The sequence below is a fragment of the Lissotriton vulgaris genome, chromosome 2_1, assembly GCF_964263255.1.
Source record: "Lissotriton vulgaris chromosome 2_1, aLisVul1.2, whole genome shotgun sequence".
Classification (NCBI taxonomy): Eukaryota; Metazoa; Chordata; class Amphibia; order Caudata; family Salamandridae; genus Lissotriton; species Lissotriton vulgaris.
The window spans coordinates 1,030,655,106-1,030,665,914 of record NC_141687.1 but is presented as its reverse complement, the minus strand read 5'-3'; the positions used below and the strand labels follow the sequence as shown (position 1 = coordinate 1,030,665,914).

General features: G+C 38.7%; 1 protein-coding gene across 1 annotated transcript; it reads left to right on the top strand.

Annotated features, from left to right (window-relative positions):
- The first annotated feature begins 1,161 nt into the window (after positions 1-1,161).
- LOC147731563 (plakophilin-4-like) lies at positions 1,162-10,606 on the top strand. Its single transcript, XM_086956666.1, has 3 exons — positions 1,162-1,314; positions 6,276-6,349; positions 9,653-10,606. The coding sequence occupies exons 1-3, from the start codon at positions 1,260-1,262 to the stop codon at positions 9,899-9,901; spliced, it is 378 nt and encodes a 125-aa protein (XP_086812792.1). The 5' UTR covers positions 1,162-1,259; the 3' UTR covers positions 9,902-10,606.
- The last annotated feature ends 203 nt before the right edge of the window (positions 10,607-10,809 follow it).

Here is a 10,809-nt window from a genome sequence, read left to right as displayed (position 1 = left end):
ATGACACAAGTAAATTGCAGAGAAGTGAAAAAACGAATCCATCCAAGCAGGAAAGTAGTCCCCATGTCCCAAGCTTATTCTTGAGTCAATGAGTGGCATTATAATGTTCAAGAAAGTATAGACTTTGGGGGGGGGGGGGGGGGGGGGGGGGGGAGTCCGAGGACTGGGATATAGCATCTGTCAGCGCACTGATCATGACTGGTATTCTGTGGATAGCTTTCAATTCACCCCAATTCTCTAGCTAGAGCCCATATGAGTTTCAAAATACTCGAACCAAAAACTGACTTTTTTTTAGACCCATGAAGGGAGGTGATAGTCACTGTGATCTGTTGATAACTGATAACCTTGTATATGGGTTGGAATTATTTGCAGCAACCATTTTAACCACTTGTCTAATATTGCTGGGTGCCTTCTTTCGATAGACAAATGCTGATAAATTAATTTAGGAGCATGTCATGAAACCTTATAGTAACTGCTTCCAGACAGAAGCACTGCCTCCTTGTGTGAAGAGATCTTGCTTTTTTGTTGGAACCATGTAGGCTTAGGAGAGGGTGAAAGGTAGGTTCTTAGTTTCCCTGTGCTCATTGTTTGACAATGAGTGCAATTCAGAACATTCAGAGTTTTCCTAGAGATGCTGCCACGATCCTCTAATCTTTTTGTTTAAACCTTTTACATATTTTCCCACCATTAACAAACTGTGCCTTATTATTTACTGGACGTTAATCCATGAGGTTTTCTCTTTCTAAACAAGATACACTGCTGTTGAGTAAATTGGTTGCCTTATATATTTCTGCAGTTTTTATGCGTAAGATAAAGAAAACTCTTAAACCGACAGTAATTTTTAGTGCAAGTGTTCGATAGGCCAGCAAACGAGTAATGAGGTGGTGTTTGGGAAAGGCAGTGGAGCAATGGAACCATAATGCAAAGTTCCTTCACACTGATGTGCAACACTTTTAGGGTCGCTTTTACGCAGTTTGAAAATAACCAAGTTGAACAAATTACTAGGTAGAAGAATACATTTGCATATTAAAGTTACCTAGTTCTTTGTTGCAAAGTCTTCTCAATTTCGTGTTTTTTTCCACAATTGTAAGAACTGACATTTTAGAAGCATTTTGACATTAATGAAAAAAACAGGCAAATCATTTCTCATCATTGTATTCTTTTTTTAATGTATTTTTTTAGTTGGTAGCACAACTTCCTCACCTGCTCTTCTAGGAATTAGAGAACCCCGTTCTGAGTATGAGAGGACTCAACCATCTATGCAATATTATACCAGTCAAGGAGATAATCTAGCACACAAAGAAATGTACAGTGGTAAGTCACATTGTTTGGAAAGCTAGAATGCTGTCTTATTGCATCTGTTGTGTGCCATGTAAAGAGGTCTTATCGCCGTTGTCAAATGATTGCGTTTTTTGGAGGAGTTTAGAAACATAGGTTTATTTTTACTCCTATAATACATTTTATTTTTTCCATAGTTATTGTTTCCACTAAAATTCTTTAGACTTTGTACATCACCAACTTCAAAGGGAAGAAGATCGGACTGTATGTAAACTTTTACCATACCCAGTTCCAGACATTTTCCCCCCACTAGTCATTGAGCCTCTCAAATGGAGTCATTAACAGTCCTAATGGTCACGCAGGATTATCAAGTCTTGGTTTACCAAAGTTAGGAATGTCTGGGTTTCAATCTAAGGTGGGTATGTTGTATAGCCTTATGTCGGAGATGGAATTCATGACCTCTGTATATTTTGTTGAGGGTGCATCATGACAATTTTTACTTTTAAGCCACTGTGATCTAACACTAAAAGCTCTCACCCTCAGCAAAGCTCTGAATCACTGGTGGAAGCATATGATTAAGCTTTAAAACTTGTACTGGTGCTGGAAAAGCTTATTCCAAAATTGGGAGTAATAGTCTTTCCAGCAACTCCAAATATGGAGCTGATGGAAATGTTTGCCTATGTGGCGACCTTTGGCATGCCAACTTGAGCTACCTATGTCATATTGCCATTGCAGGTGACCTCACTTCAGGCAAGAGCTGCAGGTCTGGGACTTGTTGGGGATTCGAATGGGTTGTGGTATTATTGCGGACCTCCCTAGCCTCATAATATTCTGTACCTTCTGGTCCACACTCTGTAGGGCATGGGTAACAGCATCTTTGGTCCTGGGGTGAGCAGCAGCAAAATGTATTTCTTAATTTAATTTGCTGCGCTATCGGATTTTATTCAAGCACATTTAGGAAGAGGATTGTTGAAATCTACTCCAATGAAGAGATTCTTGCTTTAGTGGCTAGACCTGAAACATTTGTCAGATTTGAAGACTTTTTTGGCTTAACCTCGGCTGTGGAGGTCTTTGAGCCATATCTGATAAATACAGATGATTAAGTCTTAGAAGCAGACAACTTGCTTCCTTTGCTTTAGTCAGATATTGTTTTGTCTATAGATCTCCATGGAATAACACTTAGTTCAGTGGAGGGTTTCAGGAAAGTTCCACATCTGCCTTTCAACACTGCAACTCAACATGAGTCACACAAAACACTTGAAGCTTTGAAACTGCGAGAAATCACTTATTCCCTGAGATTCTGGCATCATCAAGACAACAGAAGAACTAATATTTCTCATTGACCAAGCAATCCCGGATACTATTATGGTTGTTTAATAGAAAGGCCGCTCCACCCCAAAGATCAAGAGACGAATTGGAAGGAAACACAGACCACCTGTCCTTCATTCTTAAGTGTGCAACCTATCCTGAAAAGCTGGATAGTACAAAATTGGCAGGATGATATCAAATGTGTACTTATCAGCCCCACTGCACAGGGAATCTTCCGAATTGGACAAAGTGGGCTGGAAAACCTTTGCTTTGGATTTTTGGTTTTGACAGCCACCAAAGCTTTTTTATGCTGTCCAAATACTAACAAATGTTGTGGGAAATGTCACCAAGCACTTAGTACATCACAAGAGGTCCTTCTTCCTGAATGGTCAATAATGGTTTGTCTTTTTAGTCCTGAATAGCAGAGGCATTCAAATTGTTTAGCACTTGATATACCAGGCAAAGAGCTCTGAACTCAATTCTGTTCATTATTGGAATTCAGAGCAGTTGTGACAAATATTTGTGGCTGCCTTTACATCACTCAACCCCGGTCTTCCCTCCCCCTGCTAATTGACATGTTGGAGGAATATGGAAGACACTCCGGCTACCGGGTGAATTGTAGCAAGTCACTACTATACTTTTCTGCAGGGTACCATACTAGATCTCCCCCTTCCCCAGAAATTGATGTGCACTACTTTAGGATTCAAGTATTTGGGTGAATTCTTGACTCTTCACAAAGAACCTGCCATGAACGTAATCTGGGGAGGGCCATTTGCTGGGAGGACATATGCAGATCGAAGGGGCTCTCCCTTACATTACTGGGAAGAGCCGCTATGGTCTCCCTAAAAGTCTTCGCGGTAATGGAGGGGGATCTCTATACATTTTTGTGGGATGGTAAACACCCTAGAGTTTCCCCAACCACACTTCAGCATAGCCCGTTATAATTTTGGTATCGCCCTGCCTGATATTTGGGGATACTATTGGGCCTCCCACCTCATTAATGTCATGTACTGCCTTTATCCCAACCCCCCCCAAATCCCCCCCCCCCCCCCCCCCCCCCCACCATCATTCCTCCTTTCGACTGGAATGCACCCAGTGGGCCCACCAGTCCTGCTTCCAGTATTTGTATGGGGGCTGGGGTACCACGGACCTCCTCCCCACCACCAGGTTGGCAGTGAAGAGCTGGATCAGAGTTACGAAAACAATGAGATTGTATGGCAGGCCAACCAGGGATACACTACTATGGGAGGGGAAATGACTGATAGCAATAGGCAAACTGAAAGGTTTTAGAGAATGGGATCTGATTGGGATGACCAAAATCAGAGATTTGCTGGAAGGGGTTACCCGATGCCGTTCGAATCCTTGAAAGGCGAATACGCAATGCACAACACTCAATTTAAAAAATATGCGCAACTCCGACATGCATGGTCAGCCGAGGGGCTCCCCAGGGAAGGAATACTCTTAAGTTGTTCCGCTTACGGGGAAGCTACTTACAGAGGGCCTGGGGAGGGGAGCGATTTCCTCCACGTATCGAACCCTCCTTAATAATAGCCCAATAATTTGAAGGGTTTAAGGAGGAAGTGGGAGATGGAGGATATTGACTGGGAGGTAGCCCTGATGCACCCCTGCGAAGTAGTAATAAAGCACAGCTTTGTTTGATTTCATTAAAAATTCTGCATAGGGTCTGCTATGATAGACAACAGCTTCATTCCATGGGAAGATCGCTGGATCCCTCCTGTCTACGATGTGCTGACGAGGAGGGCTCCTTTTTCCATGCAATCTGGAGTTGACAACTTTATTGGAGAGCCATTACTAGGGAACTATCTGCCATGAAGGATCATCCCGTCCCTATGGACCCCAAAGACAGTATTCTTGGAATTCCCTGCGACATTGATTTGCCATGAGCCCAACTGATACTCTGTAACCTTACCCTGATGGAGGCTAAGAGAGACATTGCCCGCCACTAGGGATCGGCCCAGGGCCCTACTGTTCAAGAATGGAGAAACGCTATGGACATGTACATGATACCTGAAAGGGTGACGTATTGCAAAAGAGGCTATCTCAGAAAGTTCCATAAAACATGAGGTAAATGGATCTCACCTAATTCTTTAGAAAATCTACTGCAGGGGTTGGAACGTGTTTGGGTCTCCAATGCGGGGTGATAGCCATACTATACATGGTACATAGTACTGTGTTTGTCTCTTGCAGAATATCTTTACAATGGATTACGACCTAGACTGAAATGTTACCGGTATTGGGGGGGTTAGGGGGTGTTTGTTGGGAGTCCTACGTTACATTGTAAGTCAGGGATTGTATTGTGGCAGCCTCCTAGGGGCGTATCACCCATGTACTTATAGTGTCATTATTGAATTCCTACCATCAATGAAAAAATCAATAAAACATAAAAATATAAATATTTTTTAAAAAAAACAAGTGTCAAACAAGGTGAAGAGGTCCAACAATATGAGACCAGATGATTGTTCTGCATCCAGACCAGTTCGTAGGTCATCTAATTTCTAATTCAGTTTCCTTTTTAAGGCCTGTGTTTTGCACTCTATACATGAAAGTACCCTTGCATCAACACATGAGAAATAATGTACAGAAAGAATATCGATATATTTAAGCATGTATATCCATTATCTAGAAAGACATGTTTATGTGTGTATGTATACACACCTTATAAATGGCTCTGTTCAAAGTTAACTGTAACCATTTAAAATAAGTAACATTCTTGAGCAAGCATAAGTTTGCTGCCTGATTGTGTTACATAAAAAATGGCTTAACTTCAGAGTTAACATGTTGAATCAACACTTATCAAAAACAATTCTCTTTGTCAGTAAAAAAAAGGCCCCTACATCATTGCTCTTTTTGATTCAACAGTGTACTGGTATACTGTACTTGTTGCATTGCAATTCTACATCTCTGTACATTGTTGAGTAAATAAACAGATGCATACATCTGAACAAGGAACATTGTGCCTTTCCACTTTTTAAATACTAGCAATGTTTCTGGTTTGAAAACGTTGCAGGTGTACGTACTACCACTTTACTTTTTAGGACATGTAGATCAACAATAGCAACTACTTAATATACAATACTTAATACTGCCACACCTTCCATCATTTGTTTACCTGAAAAAATAGGCAACTGCCTTAAAACACTTGGAAAACTGCATTGAATTGTTCACTTTAAAGAAATTGTCCTATACTGAAACAATGTAAATGTGAAAGTTAGCCTGTGTTGCTCAGAAGAATCCTTCCCACTGATGGGCTATTCTGTTCTTTCAAGTTCTGCATTGGGACTCTGATATTCTCAGCAGCTGTTATTGAACCATGGTCTAGTAGTGAAATGTAGGGTGTGACTGCATTGAGACTTGCCAAAGATTCTAGCTACAAATTGCTCTCATACCAACCAGTTAGGCGCTGATCAAAGAGCTGCATTTCTGAGTTTGGTTATTCGTATTGTAGCTGAGTAAAAGTCAGCACATTAATGTCTTATGATTTGTCAAAGCAGCAAAACATTTTCAAACAGCACATGTTCATTGTATGTGTTACTATTGTCTGTGCCTCAGATGGCTCATAGTTTCCTGGGATAGATGTGCTTATCTGTTTACATGTTTCCAGTCTTGATAAATGGTACATTAGTACAGTGAACACATCATTGTAGTTTGAATTCCTGTGTCTATTTCAGGGTCCAGTAAGCCTTCGCCAATATATATCAGCTCCTATTCTTCACCAGCAAGGGAACAAAATAGACGATTGCAGGTGAGACTACGCTTTTTCTTTTCATAGTACTTAAAGTATATGGGCAAAACATGAATTTGTTTAGATTATTCTGTTTAGCTCTCTGTTCATGTATGTACATATTTTGGGTCGGCTTATCTCTTAAAAAAACCATAATTGAGTTGTCAGATTTCCAATCAACAGCAAGTATTGGCAAAGCCTTTATGTCTGCTATTGTTTGCGCACATATTGGCTTTGCTATTTTATTTCCAAGACAATATATCTTGGGATCATTTTTGTAATAGTTTTACTAAAAGCATTCCAATATGAACACCTATTATTGTATTCACTAATCCAGCCATCTTGAAATGGTTTTGAAAGCCATTTCCCAATATGGTGGCAGTTCGCACTGTGCACAGGATGCACTGCTGTGCAAGCAGTAGCAAGATCATTTTAGTAGAGTCTGGGGAACTTCTATCCCCTCATACAAGGAAGTAAAATGTTTAGAAAACGGTAACAAATTATTTTAAAGGAAATCACGCACATCTGGCCCATAGTTTGTGGTACCCAAGAGGACTACTATTTCTGCAGAAGTGCACATTGTGAACAGGGAGAATACCTATAATGAGAGTGAGCTAAGCCTGTGGCAGAGGTGGGCAGAGACTGTGCCTATGCTGCATGTTTGATATTCAGAAGTAAAATGTGAATGACAATAAGCAGACTGAAAACCCCTGTACGTATGTATACGTTAAGTATTATTATTATTACAATTATTTTATTTGCAAATCACCTTTAATTGGTGTGGCAGAAACAATACTACTTTTTACAAAAGGCCTCTAAATAGACAAAACTTTTGGTTTGTTTGCCATCTAGAATGCAATCTCCCCGTGTTTTTTCCCTTTGGAAGTTTGTTTTCCGCTGATCAGAATGTTCCTTGTAAAAAGTAATACTACAGTTTTAAGAGTGCTAACTTTACTGCACCTTCATAATGTGATACAAGCCTGAGGTATGTTATAGATTTCCATTGCCACACCACGTAGCATTCCGTTTTTTTAAATATAAATCACGTTATATTTATTCCTGCCTTATGCTGATGCATGGCTGTTGGATTAATTGCTCGGGATACGTTTGACAGATTGAATGCATTATAACCAGAATGGTGCACGCAATATTTGATGGCACGGTTCTAAATAAGTTTTACAATGTTAAGTCTTTCTCTGCTGCTACCAGAGATTTCTGGTTCAAGTTGCTAATGAGCTCAGATTTTTATTTGCACTAGGGTTTATTTAGGACAAATTCGGCTTTAACTGTTTTCCTCTGTGTAAAGTGAGATCCCTAGTTATTTGCCTTTGTAGGGGAGTACTGCAAAGGGGAACATTAAGGTATTGAATGATGCTAGCAAGGGACTTGTTTGTTTTCCTAGTATATCAAGACCTATCCAAGGACACATGATTGAAGTTCATTTAACATTTTTTAACATCTTTATTAAGTTAAGTAAAATAGGGTAAAAAATAAAAGAAAGACCTAAAGCAAATACATCCAACATTTAATCAGGCCTACATCAATCATTAAGTTATGCGGTTTCAAAATGTTATTCACATGAGGGATAATGTTTACTGCTAATGGACTAAGTTAGAGGAGTAAAAACACAAACTGGACATTAAACAAAGATGAGGAACAAATGGAAAACAAAAGTATAATAAATGGCAATAAAATAGCAATTCACATTTAACTGCAATGCCATGAAAGTTCTCACAGCACCCTGGGTGAATTGCATCAAAGACAACGGGAACTACTCATGGATTTTAAGAAAATTGCCTAAAACGCTGTTGCAGAGTTTCAGTTTTACTGTTTAGAAGGTCAGAGATTGAACTTTTTACTGTGTTTGTGATGATCAAAAACACGAAGACGCTGTGGCTGCACTCAATTTGTATTGAATCTGCCTACAGCTCAATCATCTTCATCCTGACGTCACTGGTACTGCTATTACAACTACCACACTTTGAGCATCAAAATGTCACCATTGATGTCGTAGTGACTCTGACAAAATTCACACCATAATTATATTGCTAGTTAACATAGGGTTTTTTGGTCAACTTTATTAATCCTGCTGAATGTGCAGTTATAGAAATAGTAAAACAAACCATTGTCCCATAGCCTAAAATAGGCTACTTTAGGTAGCATGTTGTGTATTATTTGTTTATCCCTACATCTATGTCAAGAGCAGTGTTCCAGGAGATAGGTAATGCAGTTTCCTAATTTAATTTGCCTCATGTGAGTTACACTAATATTAATAGCCCTTATCTGCTTGCACCAAACTACTTGGGGAGTCCTTGCCATAGCAAAAGAAAATGGCAGCAGGCCATGTCGATTTTTAAATCATGGCTCTCTGAGGAAGGTTCATACACACTCTTATGAAACATTTATTGGTACTGAGATCTCGCACACAATTTGGTTTTATTGTATACACTTCTAAAGCTCCACATGCCCTGCAGTATATATTCACTCCACATGTAGAAATATTGCAAGGCATGCAAAAAATGCATATGTGAACCGCTTGACACAAGGACACATACTACTTAAAAGTACAGCACTTAAAGTGCTAAGATTCCAGCATTTCCTCTTTCCTTACATTCCAACCTTACTTGAAATTGTAGCTGGGACAGGCTACTGGGATTTAAACATTTGACTAGTAAGTTACTTGGTATTTAAAGTGGTCAGTGCTACTTATGTCATGCCTTTTGTTTTTTTGATTGCATGACTGATTTCTACTCTGCATTTAGATTCTTGAGCACTGAACATTGTTGTGTGACTTTTTCTATTGCTAGTTCATTGTAAGAGCCACTACTACATTCAGCTGTTCAGGAAACGTGGGGGCATTTGAAATAACCATTAATTAAATGTAAATCTAGAGATGTGTAATTTGGGAAAATGTAGACATGCTCTGTTTGTTTAGTAGGGCTGCGCTATACTTTTATTCTACTCGTTTCCATTACCTTCGATTTCAGTCCAATAGCCTTTGCCATCAAAGCTGGTTTATTTACTAGTGAAAAATGAATGCATTCTAAATCTTAAAATCACTTGGTCCCCAGAAGTTTTGTTTGAATTCGAACTTGTTAAAGCATGTAAATGGCTTTCTTTGAGGCATGAAATATCAACCACCTCTTATATAAACAGGAGAGCTACGTAAGTAAGTGTAATTATCAATTTTTCACATTTCACTTATAAAGCACCACCTTTGTCAAATGTTTCACAATAACAAATAATTCTACAGTGGTTCTTCATGTACATCTCAGTAAAAGTTCAAGTAGGTTTATGTTTGTCTCCTTTTAATTTTACCCTCAGTATCAGCAGCTGTACTATACTCAAGATGAGACAAATAGAAAGAACTATGATGCCTATCGATTGAATTTGCAGTCTCCACACAGCTATGAAGATCCCTACTTTGATGATCGAATTCACTATCCTTCTACGACAGATTACACCACACAGTATGGACTGAAATCAACCACCAACTATGTAGACTTTTACTCTACGAGGCGCCCATCTCATAGAGCAGAACAGTACCCAGGATCCCCTGATTCTTGGGTGTAAGAACAAAGACCAATGAAAGGAGTTTGAGTTTCCAAGTTTACTTCAAAAGATACAGAGACCTTTTTCTGCTGTTTTGTTGGTGGATTGTGAATGTGAATTTATAGGAGGATCATGGAAGAGTTTTTATGTTCAAGGAATTACTGAAAAGAACAGACACGATGGCTAACTTTGTTTTGCTATGTTAGATGCTAAATCTTATTAATTGTAGTTGTATAGTTTGGTGAAGGTGCGGGACAGGTGATGAAAGGTCTGAGATTGAGGAAAATGGGTCTGAGAAATGTGTAGGTTGAGTTAAAGCTGATTTTTTTTATGTGAATAAATTCCTGTTCTAATAGTTTGTACAGAAGACCAATACAGATGCCATTCTTTTATTGCTTCTAAATGTTGAGATTATATGCTATTATGTCTTGAAAAATTCTTTCTTTTCTGTAAATATGAACACGCCATATTGGTTAAAAGTGCCATCATTTGTACTCCTGTGGGTCATTTGAAACAGATTTAAAAAGTGTACATCTTTGAAAAAATGAAAGCTGTTAAAAAATTAAAATAAAGATATCATTTTTGTTTTTTAAAAAATGGTGTACCTTTAAACATCCTAAAGCAATATGTCTATTTTTCCATTCCCCTCTTCTTTCAAGAAATGTTTCACTGCCATTTTTTTATGCACATGGAAAAATAAATGTGGGTCTTTCATCCGCAAAAAAATTTCCATCATTTTTTTTTTTATTTGACACTTTAAGATTTACAGTACATACATTTCAAGTGCATTTTAAAATACTTTAGCTAGTTTTGCTATTGTTAATGGTCATTTTTGTGTTTCTGTACATGTCATTCATTTTCAATTCTCATGCTGGAAAAAGAATGAATGCATTTTATACATCTAGTACTGGAGTGTTTATTGATGTTGT